The following is an 18,382-nucleotide window of genomic DNA, read 5'->3' as shown; positions in this document are numbered from 1 at the left end:
AAATCGGTCAGATTGTTGACATCTGTTTTCAAAAGGCCTCCGAATTTTGAATCCAATTGGTTCCTACAGCAACTGCACAACTTCTCCTTCACATTAGTTTTGATACAGTTTCCCTAAAGAGTCGTTCTATGACTGTACAGTAAGTCTGCTCATGTAAATGTTTTATTATACATTTTCAATCGCACAAACATCTGCAAGCGGATCATCTTTTTAAAAAGAGGTTGTCTGATCCTTAAATGTGGCTCCGGGGAAAACACAAATTTTCCATCATTGTCCTTCTCACCTGATTGCCTGTCACACTCTGGATAGTTATCTCGCTTGGACGACGAGGGTCTGTAGCGCCAATCTAGAATGACCCCAACCGGGAGCATTGTTCCATTCAGTGTTGATGTCAGAGGAGGTACCGTTGGCTATCTGTTGCAGCCACAAGCGCCACAGACAACCAGGAGGCCTCCCGCCATCCGGCAAGGGGTTGTTGTCTCTCGATTTTCCTAGCAATTGCTGCGGTTAGAGCACCGTGAGCCGCATGTTTGGATGTCTCCTATGTATATTGCTTTCACTTTATGCAGTGCAGCCCCCTGTCTTGATGGCTATCAGACACCATCTTGATGTAGAGATTTGTCTCTGCTTTCTCTTTCACTATTCTGTGCTATCAATCCCATGATGCATTGGCACAACAACATGAGCAGCTACAGCCTCTACCATTTCTGCCTGCAAGGAGGACAATGTAATTACCATCAGTGTTTTATATTAATTTTAATAAGATCTAGACCATAAGTATATCATCAGGGGGGATGAACTGTGATCTCCTTCATTATAACTGTGTGACAGGAGCCTCTAATCATTAGGAACTGTGATAGGAGTGTCTGTGTCCCTCTCTAAAGAAGTTATACTGCCTGAAAAAAACACACTAATTTAAGAGCACATAAACAAGTAAATTTGAGCTGATTAGAATTGAGATCACATGACTACATGAAGAGTAGAAATCCAGGAGCTTCAGGTAGAAAGAAGTAACCAAGGTAACGCTAGCTGCCTTATATATGGGGGGATAGTTACATTAACATTTTCTTCAACAGTCTCACTGCCAGGGTTTTTCCCACATTCTGTATAATTGGCCGCCAGGATCATTTTCATACTTTTTGACATGTATAAATTGTAATAAATTCATAGTAAATTCTGAAGCAGAGAGCTGGCACATAGTCCGAGGGCTGCTTGACACCTTCTACACACAGGCACCTTTATTCAATTTTGAATTAATGTACTTTTTCATTTAAAAAAAATACCTACATATTCAGGTTTGTGGCTAAAATAGTCACCCAGGTAAAAAAACTTGATGCACGTTATCTTCTAAAAATAAAAGTTCAACATGGCAGAGTTCATATATACCCTCTTAGGCCTACATATGGCTTCACAAAATGCAAAAAAAAACCCTAAAAAAAAAAAAGATTTAGAGCCCCAGTCCAAGGGCGAATTTTCACTGCGTTCCCCGCGCCGACAATCCAACCGTGGGAAAAGCAGTTCACGCTTTTCATAGCGTTTCTATGGAACGTGCAGACCCCCACCATCCGTCCACAAGCGGAGAATCATTGCGATTCTCCGCTCGTGGCCGGCAATTCGCAATATGCTGCGATTCTCCAAGGTGAGCCTATCTGTCAGGCTCACCGCGGAAGTCGTCTGCCGGCTCCAGCTCCCGGACAGTGGCTCCCGCGGTGGAGATTTGCCACGGGATTTCACAACGCCCGTGGACAGGCAGCCTTACACATCTTGAAAGTTGCACTCCTAAATCCTTTATATACACACATACCAAAGTTTTGTGAGTACCACCTGTGGATATTTTTTCATCCTATTATCAGTAGATGATACTTTCTTGCTACTTGAATTGCACATAATTGCCACTTACATGGATACGTTGGTATAACTTGACATATGGGTTATCCTCCTGTTGTTACAATTTGGCATATGTATGACCACTATGTTCTTCTGCACACATACACAGGGGGTAGGCAAAAATATGGAAACACCGTACGAAATGCATGTTGTCAGTTACATGGGATTATAAATCATATTGAACAATATTACCAGAAATGTTAACTATATCAAAAGAGCAGGTCGGTGCTAATGACTAAAATCCCATGTGGATCCCTCCTAATGGTCCGGGATCCAAACATATGTACTACAGCGGAGTTAGTAGGTGCTGTAGTTATTGCCTGATGCAATGATCTGTATGACTGCTCCAAGACAGCGTTCTGTGCAGCTAGTAGGGAATCATGGCAGAGCTGACGGAATTTCAACGCAGTCCAGTTGTTAGGGTCGTATGGTGGATGCTTCTGTAATAAAAGTGCCGAAAGTTTTTGCTGTGTAAGGCACAGTATCCAAGATTATAACCGCCTACAGTAACTGGAAAAACTGCATCCAACAAACTTTACCAGCGTGGACTCAAATGTGTGTTACGTGACGGGCAGACTATCATTGTGCTGGATATAAAGTAGTTACTTGCATGTTTTAAGGCACAAACCTGTTTGTAAAGCTATTCAGATGCTGAACAAGGCGACGGCTGAGATACCAGTTTCCTGGTGATGGGCTCCCTTTAAAAGTCAGCACTTCTGTTGAGGCTGGGGTATCTGAAATCCAATATAGATTAGCAGGAGAACAAGAGTGACCCACATATCAAAAATACTAAAGGGACAGATAATACTTAAAATTTGTGGTTCAAAAAATATTTTATTCACTGCCACATTAATATCGAAGCATACAGAATGGAAATACCATTATAATAAAGAAGTAGCAGTACAATACCCGTTCTGTTTTGCTATTCAGCTAGGCACATTTTAGGCAGCAGTTATAATATAGCTCCCCAGTACAACTTCCTCCGAAAGGAACCAACCGCCTGGGGAAAGTAAAGAGAAAAGGAAGAACGACAGAAACAATAGAGACAGGAAAGAAAAAGAAGGAAGGAGAAAACATAGGGTGGGGTGAGGTGGGGTGGGGTAAGGGAAGGGGATAGGGATAATCTGTCCACATTGATCATGGTTCCAGCTTGTTCTCTCAGTCCTATCATTGTCTAGTACATTTGGCAAGGGGTATCTCAGGCCAATCGGGGAATAAGGGCACCATTATCCAACCAGGTGTTCAGTTCTGGGGAGGAGCGGAACTGAAGCCACACCGCCTATACGGAGTAAAATTTGGTGAAACGCATCTCGTCCTTGGCACACTACTCCTCCATGTATTTTAGATTGTCTGGAGACTCTAACCACATTAATCTCGTGGGGGGAGTCGTGGACTTCCATTTCCTAGGAATGATTTGTCTCATGGCTAGCAAGAAAAAGCGCAACAAAGAGCCTTTTATGTGGGACATCGAGCCCGGGATCATAGATAACAAGGCGATTTCAGGGGTAAGGTTGATTACCTGTTTGCAGACCGTTGAATACAGCGCTCCTACCTCCTGCCAGAGTGGCTGAATTAGAGCACAGGACCACCACAAGTGTACTAAAGTCCCTCTCTCTCTAAGGCACCTCTGAGCTGGATTATATTTTCTCCAGCAGGTTTCGGGGTATTTTGTAGCTTCCAAATTGTATAGTGTGCACACATCATCGACCAGATCAGACACAAATGCTGGTCTAAAACTGGGAGAGTCTCTACAATGTGTAGAGCCTCAGCCTTTTTATTATAACACATGACACCTGCCCTTTAATGGGCGTGCGACAGATTACATCAGTAACATAAGATTCTCATTTGTCGGATCATATAGAATCTCCCGCCTCTCTGCCCACCCTTCCTCAAGCCCGATGTAGCTTGGACTTTGTCTTCTTAGCATGCAGGCAACCTTAAACAATGTCTGTGTACGTGGCAACTCATTGTTTAAATAGTGTCTGTGTGGGGGGGTGGAAGAGGGCTAGGAAAACACTCCGTATTGGACGAGTATACATATAACACTATGACCTTTAACTCTTAGAGGCTGTTTGTACAACTTTATGTACTCAGCTAACATTACACCACACATCTTTCACCATGCCATTGTCTAGCAAATACCATGATGAGATTGTGTGGCCATTATCCTCCACTAAGTTAAAAAGTCATTACAATAGCATAATACATTTGGTTTATACAAATCAATAGACATTTTATACTAACTAATCATGTCTATCACACCTCCAGCACAGATCCGGATACTGGGGGTACACTCTGGCCAACCGTTCGGGCGTCCTATACCATCGTGTCAGGATTTTATAGTTAAGTTCCTGCATCCTGCTGGATATATTCATCTTAAGTGTCATGACGTAAGCCTTTTTCCATAACTCACTCGAGAGGCCCAAACCCAAGTCCCTCTCCCAGGCCAACTCCAGTGTCCTGCTTCCCTCCGACGTCTCAGTCTCTAAGAGGGTTCTATATAAGAGGGAGATTTTCAGCGGAACGTCAGGACTTGATAAACAGGTCTTCTCAAAAGTAGTTATCGGTCTCCCCAAGTGTTGTACATTGCCAAGTGACCTCAGATAGTGACACAACTGCAAGTATTGATACCATGCTCCAGTCGGGGGGTCCCTTCCATCTAAAATCTCTTGCAAGGTTTTCAACCTATGGCCTATCATAACATCCAGAACTCGTGGGACCTGACTCGCTATCCTAGCTGTCAATGGGGTACCACGAAAAAAGGTTGGTACATCTGGGTTGCCTACCAGCGGAGTAAGAGGGCCTGGAGTGGATATCAGCCCTGACTTAATGGCAGGACCCACCCAAGCCCTCAGTATATTCTTTAAAAAAGGAGAGAACCCCAATTTCCTATATCCTTCACTACCTGGCAACCAGACGCACCCCAACCCCCCGAACGGAGCTGAATCTTGCTCCGCTACCACCCACTTTTTGCAAGTTCTGCTGTGAAACAGGTCTAGTACACATTTGGTCAGGGACGCCTTATAGTACAGAGCGAAATTTGAAACACCCATTCCTCCCATCTCTTTGGTACTAGTGAGGGATCTCCAATTCCGCCTGGGTCTACGATTTCCCCAGATAAACTTCATTATTGATCTTGTAATCTGAGACAGGAACGCTCCTGTTAGCTTTATGGGAACTGTTTGGAACATGTAAAGAAATTTAGGGAGAGAGTTCATTTTAATTGTGTTTATCCTTCTAAACCACGACAGTGGGAGGGTCTTCCACCTGTCAAGGTCTGCCTCCAGGGCCTTCAAAGGGAAATGCCAACTGTAGAGACTCCCTGTCAGTCCTAGGTAGCGTCACGTTAAGTATCTCGGATTTGTTTAAATTAACTTTAAAGTTAGATAATTTACCAAACGTCTCAAATTCTTTTAGGATACAGGTGCTATTCTAGGGTTGGCGACGTATACCAAGAGGTCGTCCGCATACAGTGCGATCTTATGTTCCGTCCAGCCAATCTCGATCCCCCGAATACTGCGATTAGCTTGCAACGCGTTCGCCAACGTCTCCATCACCAGAATATACAAGAAGGGGGACAGTGGACACCCCTGCCTGGTGCCATTGTTAATCTGCACCGGGCACGATAGCTGTCCATTAACACGGACTCTGGCAGTTGGGCCATGATAAAGGGCCATAATCTTACTCAAGAATTTTGGGCCTATGCCAATTTTCCTCAATGTCTCCTCAAGGAACCCCCAGTCCACCCTATCGAACGCTTTCTCAGCATCTACCGATAACAAACATAGGAGTTCTCTTGATCGGCGTGCCCTCGACACTATGGCTAAGGTTCTGATGGTGTTGTCCCCTGCCTCCCTCCCAGGAACAAATCCCACCTGGTCTTTATCTATCAACGAGGGAACAAGAGGCCGGAGACGGGCAGCAAGCATCCCAGAATAAATCTTGGTATCGATATTTAACAGGGAGATCGGCCTGTAGCTGCCGCAGTCGGATGGATCCTTTCCCGGCTTAGGTATGACGGTTATAATAGCCTGTAATGCCTGTTGAGGAAAAGGGCACCTCTGCGCAATGGCATTTAAGGCGTCCAGCATTACCGGCGCCAATGCTTCCCCACAAACTTTAAAGAAGCGTGGTGTAAAACCGTCCGGTCCGGGGCTTTTGCCTATCTTGAGGGTCTGGATAATGTCAGTCACCTCTTCTAGAGAGAAGTCTTCCTCTAGCATGCGTCTTTCAGCATCTGGGATGCCCTCAGGAGCATAATCTGATAAGTTTGTATCCCTTGCTTTGTTCTCTTCTTCGCTGGTCTCCCTCTGACCCCCAGACAGGTTGTGGTAGTATGAGTGAAAACTATCTAATATTTTAGTATTGGCGTGCACCTGTCCCTCCCTCCGAGATTGTATAGAAAAGACGTAAATCTGTGAAGATCTCGGATTGAGGATCCTGGCCAGACCCCTACTACACTTGTTACCATATTCATAAAAACTCCCTTTCGCTTTGTCTCTTTGGCAGAGCAAGGCTTGGTTCAGGAGGAGAAGGATCTTGTTACGAACGTCTGAGATTTCAGCATTTTTTTGATCTGTGGGCATAGCTTTATTACATGACTCCAAGAGACCCAGCCGGGCAGAAAGCCCCTCCAGGGCGTTAACTCTGTCCTTTTTTAGTCTCGCCCCTTGAGAGATAGATACCTCTCAATACGCACTTAAGCGCTTCCCACTTAAAGGGTGCTGGGGTGGCATCTAGAGCGTGATCATTTTTAAACTGCTCTATCACCCGCTGGATCTCCTGAAGACACACCGCATCATTCAACAGGTTGTCGTTAAGCCTCCAATTGTGGTTAACTCTCCCTCCCTGCCCCCCCCCTCCAGTGACCCCCAGACCGGAGCATGGTCTGACCACAAAAAGGATCCAATGGAACACTTAGGGCTGCGGTCTAGTAATCTATGGGAAATGAAGAGGTAGTCCAGGCGATGGTAACTATTATGGGCCGGTGAGTGGAAACTGTAATCCCTCTCTCTAGGATGTAAGACCCGCCACATGTCCACCAGACGTAGGTTGGTCAGCTCCCTCTGTAGTTATCGTGTTGCTGTGGAGGAAACCCCTGACTTACCACCTGACGAGTCAAGGTTAGGAATCCTACCCATGTTGAAGTCGCCTCCCAGGATTATGTTTGAGCCGTCCGCGAAGGTCGCCAAAGCCCCCAGCATCCGGATCCCGAAACGGACCTGTGCCTGATTTGGAAAATACACATTTGCAATCGTAAATATTTCAGTACCCAGTTGTATTTTCAGGAATAAATAACGCCCCTCTGTGTCTGCCTCAGATGAGATGAGTTGATGTGGAAGTTGTTTATGAATGGCTATGGAAGTACCTCCAGCTTTTTTCTCCGGGTGGGTGCTGTGATGCCAGGTGGTATAATGGCGATGTGCGAGCCCAGGTATTTTCCCGGTCTGAAAGTGTGTTTCCTGAAGTAACGCTATCATAATTTTGTGTTTGTGTAAGTAAATCTGTCCCCTCTTTGCTGGTTCGTTTAGGCCCCTTACATTAAAGGTGCCGAATGAGAGTCTTGCCATTATGTTATTGTCGTGTGATACTCCTTTGTAGCTGGACAGACAAGGGACCAGGAATGAAAAACAAAAGGATGGGAAAGGGAAAGACAAAAAAGAGAAAAGAAATAGAAAGTAGGAAAGAACATTGCTAACGGCATATAGCAGCCGCTGTTGCTCTCACGGTGAGCCCTGCTTGCTAGCGACTCGCTAGAGGTCACACTGTCGTGTGACAAGTCACCCAATAGGAGGAATTGGAGCACACCACAAGAAGGAACGCAGCCCCCGCTTACACCCACCCCCAAACTTATGTAGATGAATTGACCTCCAAGAGGTCTTCAATAATAATTTCCAGGCACTGGCAGCCCAAGAAGAAAAAACTTGTAATATAATCCCTCAAATAACTTCGCACTCCACCGTGTGGGCGAGAGGTCCCATAATTTAGAACTCAATCTGAATAAACGCACAATCTGACTCCTCCCTCCCCACCACAGAAACAGTGGGAGAGAGGGAGGTGGACAGGTGCGAGCCCCCTCAGTCAACCATCAGGTCTAACTTGCGACCCATCAGGGCCTCACAGTTCAAGTTCAGGTGGGATGTTCTCTTCCTCTGCGACGATCCCGTTGCCTCTTGGGCTGTGCTGTCTGCCACTGCTCTTGCGATGCTTGCGTGAGCAGAGTAGGAGGTGTAGGCCAATCAGGAAGCGCTACCATGGGTAATTCAAACACCCCTAAGAATTTGGGGAGGTCGCCTAATGTGCGGAAAACAGCCACTTTGACATCATTTTTCGCTGACAAGGAAAATGGAAAGCCCCAACGGTATTGAATATCCCGCTTTTTAAGTGCAGACAGGAGGGGTCTCAATGCTTTCTGCAGCTGAAGGGTGTGATGTGCCAAGTCCTGCAGTATTATGATTGATTTGCCGTCGGTCCTAAGAAATTCTGGCTGATCTCTTGCTTTGCGGAGTATGGCGTCTTTGTCCCTGTAAAAATGTATTCTGCATATTATGTCCCTGGGACGGTTGATATCGGAGGTCTTGGGACCTAACGCCCTGTGGATTTCAATAGGACGCTCAGGCGGTCAGCCCAGCAGGTGCTGAAAGAGGTCTTGTGCCCAGGCTTCCAGCTGGTTCCCTCCAGTGTGTCCCTGAAGTGCAGAGAGGCTGCTGCCTGTATTACTCACTGTAGTGCCGTCAGAGTCCCTGGAGCAGCCGTTATCTGCCTGCCCTTGTGGGGGAGATCCATTCTCTCTCTCCAGGCTGGCTGTGTCAGCAGTGAGAAGCTCTTCTCCTGGTCCTTCCACGTGGGTCTCCTGCACTAGGTGTCCTGGAGGGTCCGGCGCCATCTTGGATTGTTCTCTTGCAGAGCGTGGGGTGCTGAGAAAGCGCTCCAACACTCCACTATTTCCCTCCTCTGCTGCTGAATTGGGGCTGCCAGTCCTCCGCCGACCCATCTCTCCTGCTGGGGATCTCTCTGAGGAAGTTTGCCGATGCCTCAGGGCTTTTCACAGGGTAGGTGCTGCGGGAGCTCTCAGAAACTGTGACCTATCCTGCCATGTGCTGGCCACGCCCCCCTTTACTTAAAATTTGTGGAATGTACCGCATTTATCCAAGGGGATCACACCTTATTAAAAGGTCTCCAGTGTCTGCTATAATAAACTGAATTTTCTCACTCTGTTTAATTTGGTTCTTAAAGGGGTTGTCTCGCGCCGAAACGTTTTTTTTTGTTTTTTTTCCATAGGCATCCCCGTTCGGCGCAGGACAAACCCAAGGGATGTGTTAAAAAAAATATATATATATATATATATATATATATATATATATATATATATATATATATATATATATATATATATATATAATATATATATATATAACTTACCCGAATCCCCGCTCTGCGACTTCTTCTTTCTTCCTACTTCTTCCTTCACCAAGATGGCCGCCGGGATCTTCACCCACGATGCACCGCGGGTCTTCTCCCATGGTGCACCGTGGGCTCTGTGCGGTCCATTGACTATTCCAGCCTCCTGATTGGCTGGAATCGGCACACGTGACGGTGCGGAGCTACGAGGACCAGCTCTCCGGCACGAGCAGCCCCATTCACCAGGCAGAAGACCGCACAGCGCAAGCGCGTCTAAAAACACCAGAAGACATCAGAATTAGACGGATCCATGGCGACGGGGACGCTAGCAACGGAGCAGGTAAGTGAATAACTTCTGTATGGCTCATATTTAATGCAAGATGTACATTACAAAGTGCATTAATATGGCCATACAGAAGTGTATGACCCCACTTGCTTTCGCGGGACAACCCCTTTAAGTATAATTGTCTGATATTACAGGATAGCAGTTCTCCATTTATGGGCTCTCTAGCACAACTACCTTTGCATTAAAAGGTGAAATTGCACCCACAGTTTAATTTTGCAACTCATGCTGATAAATATTCAATATACTGCAATCAAAAAGTATTGCAGTGTATTGTAAAAGCAGCTGATTGATCGCAAGTTCAAGTTTTTCATGGGAACTTCAGAACATGTTTGGGGCTGCATTTCGACTATGAGTTTTTGTGAGCCTACCCCTTTTAATGGTCTGCAAAGTTTTCTGGAGCTATTGGTTTATTGTACTTCACTCATTGTCTTTTACAGCTTGTTTAGTGTAGAATTTACATGTACATTTTCCTTTTTAAGGTTCGGCGAGTTTTGAAGAGCCAGGAAGTTTATGAAAATTTTCTGCGATGCATAGCCCTCTTTAACCAGGAGCTGGTGTCTGGCTCAGAACTTTTGCAACTTGTCACACCTTTTTTAGGGTAAGTTTAAAAATACTGCAGCTGTTTATCATACTATAAAATATATACGCTAAAGAGGTATTCCAGGATTTTAACTACTGATGACCTATCCTAAAAATAGGTCAACAATAGTTGATTGATCGCCTACCACTTGGAATCCCCTCCAATCAGCAAATCGGTAGCACAACGGTAGTGGAAAAGCTGGCTTAGCTCCAGTTGGAATGAATGGAAGTGATGTCTTCTATTGCGATTCCAGCTTTTCATTGCGATTAGGGCAGGACTTTTGGCTCCTCAACGCAGTCAGTTGTTGGAAGTGTAATAGGAGGTAGCGCTCCCATTGATTTCAATGGGAGTGAAGCTAGCCATTACACATCCGGCGCTGACCATCAATAACCATGCCTGGCCTGCTAATGATCAGTGGGGATCCTAAGCAGCAGGCCCCGTTGATTTAGCTATTCTTAACCTATCCTGAGAGTTTTCCATGCAAAATACTACTGATGACCTATCCCATTGATTTTGATGAGCGCTGCACCTACAGCTACAAGTGCCGGGCACTACACAGTTTATTTTACGAGTTAATGCAATTTAGAGGAGAAATTATTTTATATTTTTGCAAATAGGTCATTTTAAAGGCATTTTTTTTTTTCTATAGTACAGATGAATTTCCTTTGTTTCAAGCAGGGAAAACTGAGGAGACACCCCAAATTTTATAGCAGTAGTTCTTCTGTGTTCAGCAATACCCCCGTTGTAGCCCCAATCTAGTTACAGGACACATGGCTAGGCCTACAATGGAGGGAACAGCCGTTGGATTTCAAGGCATAACTGAATAACGTTTAGGCTCCATTGCACACTTGTGTAGAAAAGAAAGACGCCCTAAAAATAATTCAAAGTCCGACGCGTCTGAGCTTACAGCTCTTCTTGGTTGATGTATTTTTTTTTATGCAGCTAGGGCTTATTTTAGGGCTGTTACAGTAGTATCTCCTACTGTAAAAATTTCATCGCACCGCATGAAAACCGCGTTTTCATGCGATGCAACAGAGAGAAAGGCTACTTAGGGAAACCTGGGCTACAAACCATCACAGATCTCGTGATGTATCACGAAACCCGCAAGGTTTTTGTCTCGCAATGTCGCATGCTACAAAACATCACAAATGTGAGGGAACCCATAGGAAAGCAGGGGATTCATATACCTGTGGTTTGTCACAATGTGAGAAAATTTGTCGCTCGTGTGAACGAGGCCTAAACTTAAAAAAAAAATGTTGAACATTTACGTGATCGCTATTCTCCATTGGATAACTGTGATCATGTGACTGAGGAACGCTCAACGAGGCCACCGGTCACTGCTCCAGGCTCCTGGCTACCTTGGTAGCCAGGAGTGAGGAGTTTTAAAATTTCCCCGGCCGTCCCTTGCTTCTTCGCTTGCGTCCGCCATCTTGCTGATAGGCGCATGGCAGAAGCCAGAAAAAAGTCTGCAGGTAAAGATCCCATTGGGGACACCGCCAGAGGCCTTAATTAAGTAGTTCCCCCCACACGCCCCTCACGAATCGGATCCGTGACGGGAGGTGAAACCTTAATTTTTTTTTTCTTTTACGTGTTAGCCGTTATCCATTGGATAACGGCGATCATGTGACGGGGACTGCATACCTGTAGCCAAGTGACACACCCGCTCGGGTATTTCCTTCGCTCCTTCTGGAATGAATGGAGTGCTAACTACTCGTGCTCAGCCAGCGCTCGATTCAGAGGGACGTCACTTAAATTCCGTTCCATGTCATTTATTGCGCCGTTCTCACTGCGGAATTTAACCACTCTCATTGAGGGGGTGAATTCCACACAGGCATTCACAATAAAGCCTGCACCAAATGATGCGGGTTTGGAAGCAGGCTTTCCGTAGCTCATCTGCCCACTGCGGATATCCTGCTGGAAATCAACCCTGTGTGGACCCAGCCTTAAGCCCTATTTACACGGGATGAATATCAGGCAAACGATGCTCGACACTCGGTCCCACACATACTCGGTCTCGCGCTGTTACTCAGGAGCGAGTATTGCTAGCTCGCTCACAGAGCGATCAGCAGAGGGCCGGGACAGCTGGAGGAGATTTCACTCCTCATATCCCCCCGCCCCTCTCCATTCACTGTAAGCAGCAGTCGCTCAGTACTGAACAGCTGCTGTTTACACTGAACACTTATCAATTAGCTCATCTTTCATCGCTTAGGCTGCATCTAATCCTGCACAATGATCGTTCAGTACTGAACGGCCGCTGTGTTAAGTGAATGGAGAAGGGCGGGGGAGAGCGAGGAAATCTCTAGCCGCCCCACTGAGTCAACGATACTCACTTCAGTGCAGCAGCACATGAGCGAGTATATGCGGGGACGAGTGTCGGACATCGTTTGGGGGGTTTACAGAGATGGTGCCATTGACATGCATGAGGATGAAATCATTACAAGTATTGCTATGAACAGCTCACTGTTTTCACACTTGCCTATGTTTCTTACCACAGGAAATTTCCAGAGCTCTTTGCTCAGTTTAAGTCTTTTTTGGGTGTCAAGGAACTCTCCTTTACCTCTCCGGTAACCAACGATCGTTCTAATGAAGGGATCGGACGGGAAATTGACTACGCCTCCTGTAAACGAATTGGTTCCAGCTACCGAGCTCTTCCGAAGACCTATCAGCAGCCGAAGTGCAGTGGTAGGACCGCTGTCTGCAAAGAGGTGTGCACTGACTGACTGTTAGCTAAAGCACCAAGGTGCAAATAAAGGAAATACCTTTTTAAACATTCCGCTAACATGTAAACCTGTACGGTTTATCTGTAATTCCGTACTTGCAGCAGCTCGTACTGTAATATGATGTCCTGCAGGCAGGACTAACTTCGCAGAGTCTTACATTAAAGTATGCTTAGCAGTGAAAGTTGTTGTTTCTGAAATCCCTTATAAATGATGGGGGTTGTCCTCCCCCTTCCTTGTTTCGTGCAGGTATTAAACGACACCTGGGTGTCCTTCCCAGCTTGGTCTGAGGATTCTACTTTTGTCAGCTCGAAGAAGACTCCGTATGAAGAGCAGCTACACCGTTGTGAAGATGAAAGGTTTGAGGTGAGTTGCATATTCTAAAGGCAGTTTTGTATGTCAGTGTTTCTCATTTTGGCCGCCCCCCCTGCCACAAGTTGGCAGGTCTCTCTGCACATTTCAGAGAGACCTGGCAACGTGATAGGGGGTAGCCATCAATATTAATGAGTTGCATTGGACTCATCCCTGCTACACTGCAAACTTTGAGATGTGAGTTTTCCCCAAAAGCTTGAACCGATCCATATAGGTGAAAGACTGCTAAATAAATGTTTGTCACTGTACTATATCGCCTGCAGCCCGGGTACCGTTGTGGACCTGACTGGTTCCCTTTAGAGGGGTTGTAGCAAATTAGGCCCTTTTTACAGGATAGGGAATAACTTGCTGATCGGAGAAGGTGACAAGAATGGGAGGCCCACACCCCCCTTTGTCTTTGACTGCGGGGTAGTTTCACCCCCTGCAGCGATGTTAGAATTAATTGAATGCTTCCATTCGCTTCATTTCCATGGGGCTAATAGTTATACACGAGTGCTTCCTGATCCGCTATCTCTAGTCCCTATGCAAATTTGAATGGAGTCGAAACGTGATTGCGCATTAAGCCCGCAATTAGTAGCACTTAGGACACAGGCCTCCCGTTTTTGGGATTGATTGGGGGGGGTCTCAGTGATAAGACCTGCACCGATCAGCAGGTTATCCCCTATGCTGTGGATAGGGAATAGGTTGTGATGTTGCTATAACCCCTTTTAAGGGGATTCTGTCATTAGGTTTATGCCGAACCATGGCCAGCATGAACCAGGGTTAGAGATTTCTGTTGCCCTTGTGGGTGTTTCATTCTGAAATGACCACCCACAGGGGCAACAGGTATCCCTGTCCTGGTTTCATGCTGCCAATTGTTCTGGCAGCTGAACCAGATGACAGAATCCCTTTTAACCCTTTTAAGGACACTGCCTACTTTGACCATAAGGACGCAAATTTGGGGGCAATTTTTCATCTCCACTTTTGAAAAGCCATCACTTTTTTCTTTTCCATTTGACACGGCTGTATGAGGGCTTGTATTTTGCGTGACAAGCTGTAGTTTTTATTGCCACCATTTTGGGGTAAATATGTTTTTTTTATCACTCTTATTGTGTTTTTTTGGGAGACAAAATGAACAAAATAAGCATTTTGGCTCTGTTTTTTTAATACAGTATTTGCTGTTCCAGATGAATGGTGTGCTTTTATACAGATAGGGCAAAGTGCACAAAAAAGTTTTTTTTTTTCTTTTTTTTTTTTTCTCTTGTTGTACCCGTAGGGGACTTGAACTATAACAGCTATGATATGCGCTCCCTATGTGAGCCACTGCATGATTGCAGCATGTATGGTGTTAACCGCATGGATAGCTGTTTTTAGCCAGGCTTTCGCAGCAACAGCGGTGATCGATAGCCACAGCCAGCTCCTACTGTAGGATGGAGCTTCTGATCCCGCACCATCCACAGGACATAGGTTTTTATGTCCTTTTGAGTTAAGTAACTCACAGCCAGGACCTAAACTTACATCCTGTAGCATTAAGGCCTCCTGCACACTGGAGGGTCGGACCCCGCATACGGGATTCATGCAGCAGAGTTCGATACAGTGCCCAGCTGGTGACCCCTGCTTACCTCTCCGCCATCTTCTCCTCTGCTGCAAATGTGCTGGAACAGTACAGAAGATGCCGCACCGTCGCTATGGCAATGGGTCGCGGGAGCTGCGTCATTCTGCAATGATTGCAGAATGACTGTGGGACGGACGGCTTCTTCTGAAGCTGGCCGTGCGTAGCCTGCATAAAATCGGAGCATGCTGCGATTTGTCCCCCGCAAGCTGAAAATTGCAATCGATTTCCGCTCATGGGCAGGAAATTGCGTTTTCTCATTGCATGCTATGGGTGGATTTGCTGCAGAATCCGGAGGCGGAATCTTGCTCTGGATTTCGCAATGCGAATCCATCCGTTTGCAGAAGGCCTTAGGGGTTCTAGGATCACAAAAGTGTACCCGCTGTAGTTTGTTGTGTAATTCCAATGGTGTTCTGCTTCTCCACAGCTGGATGTTGTGCTGGAGACCAATTTGGCAACGATCCGTGTGCTGGAGAGCGTCCAGAAAAAACTCTCTCGCATGTCCGCCGAGGATCAGGAGAAATTCAGACTGGATGATTGTTTGGGAGGCACCTCAGAGGTTATCCAGCGGCGGGCAATCTACCGTATTTATGGGGACAAGGCTCCAGATATCATAGAGAGTCTCAAGAAAAACCCAGTAACTGCAGTACCGGTTGTACTAAAGCGGTTAGTGAGGATTCAAGTATTAATCTGAATATGCAATTATAAATGTTCACAGAATTAGCAGATGCTCCTGATCCAGAACTTTTTCAAAAGTTGAAGTTGTGAGTGTGTGATACTACATGTATTACTCCCACTATTTGACTCTCTTTTTGGTCTTATTGGAACGAGAGCTTGACAGCAGAAAATGGTTGCTAATCAGGTAGAAGCTGTAAGCTCAAGGCATGTTGTATCATAGGAAACACTAAATGTTCGCGTCTTGTCCTGCTTTACAGATTGAAAGCAAAAGAAGAGGAGTGGAGGGAGGCTCAGCAAGGATTCAACAAGACCTGGCGGGAACAATACGAGAGGGCATATCTGAAGTCTCTCGACCATCAGGCTGTGAACTTCAAGCAGAATGACACTAAAGCTCTGCGTTCCAAAAGCTTACTCAATGAGATTGAGAGTGTCTACGATGAGGTGAGATGGTTTAAGCTGCGATCAGACAAAAAGTTTGGGATGCAGTTTAGCTTAGAAAACCCCCCATCTAAATAGCACCAACAATAGGAGAAGTAGAAGTCCTTCCTTTTGTGTTTCCTGTTCCCTTTGAATCCACTTCTGGTTCACTAAAAACGCATGAAAAACTGCAGCCTGTGATTACAGCCCTATTTACATCCATTCATATATTTATCTTAAAGGGGTTGTCCCGCGAAAGCAAGTGGGTCTATACACTTCTGTATGGCCATATTAATGCACTTTGTAATGTACATTGTGCATTAATTATGAGCCATACAGAAGTTATTCACTGACCTGTTCCGTTGCTGGCGTCCTCGTCTCCATGGTGCCGTCTAATCTTCAGCGTCTAATCTCCAGATTAGACGCGCTTGCGCAGTCCGGTCTTCAGCTTTTCTCAATGGGGCCGCTCGTGCAGGAGAGCGGCTCCGTGTAGCTCCGCCCCGTCATGTGCCGATTCCAGCCAATCAGGAGGCTGGAATCGGCAATGGACCGCACAGAAGAGCTGCGGTCCACGGAGGGAGAAGATCCCGGCGGCCATCTTCAACCGGTAAGTAAGAAGTCACCGGAGCGCGGGGATTCAGGTAAGCGCTGTGCGGTTTTTTTTTTTTTAAAGTCCCTGCATCGGGTTTGTCTCGCGCCGAACGGGGGGGCTGTTGAAAAAAAAAAAAAACCGTTTTGGTGCGGGACAACCCCTTTAAGACCCAGCATTGAAGGGAACTTTTGTTAGAGTACTTGCAGTCCGATCTGTGGGCCTTGTAATGTAGAGCCGGAGGAGCTGAGCACATTGAGATGTAGTGGAATGGGAAAAAGATTCAGTATGACTGGTGTTATATTCATTTAACCCCTTCAGGATTGCCCATAGACAGTAAACATCTAGGCAGTCCTTATCTATCTCGGCAGGGACATTTAAGAGTCCCCAAGAGTTCGTTTTGTTCGGCCGGGTTATAAAGGCAGCTAAAGCTCTTGACTGGCTCTCTGTCGTTCAGTTGTTTGCATTCATTGTACCAGCGATTGTGAACTAATTACCGATTGCTGTTTACACGGCACGATTCGAGAACAATGATTTTTGTGCTCACGTAAAATGAACGACGAATGAGAAGTGAACAAGTTATCATTCGCCGTCCAATCATTGTCCATGTTTACATCGAGCAATCGTCATTCGAAGCCGCACGATCCAACAATTTTTTTGAGCAATAATCTTTCCGTGTAAAACGCTCTAGTTTTGTGGGAAAAGATTGAGTAGATCCAATTCTAGAACGTAACGCCCGCAGATCCGGCTGCATGTGCAATGTGACAGGTTCCCTTTACAGCTGTTGTCAGTTTCTTTTTAATTTTATTACGTATGTGCGTGCGTGCGTGCGTGTGTGCGTGCGTTATATGTAATTAACATTAGTGTGGGTATATATCATATATTAGAAGGCACAACACATACATAGGTGATTTCAAGTAATTCCAAGACATAGGAGTATGTGCAGTCCGATGCCCCTTACAACCTGTAGAGGACCTTAGGAGGGGGAGGATGCCGCCATTGCTATGTAGCCTGGAAGTCACTGCTGTGACTCTACTTCTGGGCAGCAACCTCCTGAAAAGATAGACGCTAGAACACACTGCCTTCTAGGTCTGCTGACGGGAAAGTCACATGGTCTTTTGCCATGAATAGGAATAAGCCCCTTTTTCTTCCTTTTTGGTCATATGACTCAAGACCATGTGACTTCCATGCCAGCAAACTTCCATGCCTCCTTTCTTTCGTGAACTGTTCAAATGGCCATGAATGCATTGTCAAGTCAGCTCTGTCTTCTGAACCCATATAAGCGTGCACAGCACCTCTGTTCTAACGGTTTCCCTCGCCATATGTAAATGACCGGAGATTTGATTTTTGATCCTGAAACAACCAACAGTGTTCACCTTATTCGTGAACTTCTATTCAGTCGCTTAAATTAACATAACTGTACTTTCTGCCTCAAAGAAGTGCCCCATGAAACCTCATGTGAGTCAACAGGCTGGGGGTACACGAGAAGCTTATCAATACTTCTGACTCGTTTTAGTCCTCAAGCGCTTAGTGGACACATCTGCCCTCATTAACACATGGCAGGAAAACTTAAAGGGTTTTTTCAGGCAGCACCAGCTGTCCGTGCTGTGATACACTGGGGTCAGTGCAGAAGCCACTGCTCCGACCCCTGTGTAGTGGCTGGCGCTGGTAATTGCAGGCTGGGGTCCCATTGATTTCAGTGAAATCTGCGCCTGCAATTACGAGCGCTGGCCACTACAGAGGTCAGAGCAGCGGCTTCCACTCTGATCCCGGTGTATCCTGAACTGACAGCCGGCGCTGCCTG

At 46.0% G+C, this 18,382-nt stretch overlaps 1 protein-coding gene across 3 annotated transcripts in view; it reads left to right on the top strand.

The window, feature by feature from the left end:
* The window catches only part of SIN3B (SIN3 transcription regulator family member B), a 75,068-nt gene that overhangs the window by 36,071 nt on the left and 20,615 nt on the right, over positions 1–18,382 (top strand). For all 3 annotated transcript variants that reach the window (XM_066604616.1, XM_066604615.1, XM_066604617.1), the window contains exons 9-13: positions 10,114–10,232; positions 12,709–12,919; positions 13,181–13,297; positions 15,322–15,560; positions 15,830–16,013. In XM_066604616.1, the coding sequence (XP_066460713.1) occupies positions 10,114–10,232; positions 12,709–12,919; positions 13,181–13,297; positions 15,322–15,560; positions 15,830–16,013 (870 nt within the window). The remainder of the gene's footprint in view (positions 1–10,113; positions 10,233–12,708; positions 12,920–13,180; positions 13,298–15,321; positions 15,561–15,829; positions 16,014–18,382) is intronic.

This window comes from Eleutherodactylus coqui, chromosome 5, assembly GCF_035609145.1.
Source record: "Eleutherodactylus coqui strain aEleCoq1 chromosome 5, aEleCoq1.hap1, whole genome shotgun sequence".
Classification (NCBI taxonomy): domain Eukaryota; kingdom Metazoa; phylum Chordata; class Amphibia; order Anura; family Eleutherodactylidae; genus Eleutherodactylus; species Eleutherodactylus coqui.
Note: the sequence above shows the minus strand (reverse complement) of the source record. Positions and strands in the feature narration are given on the sequence as shown.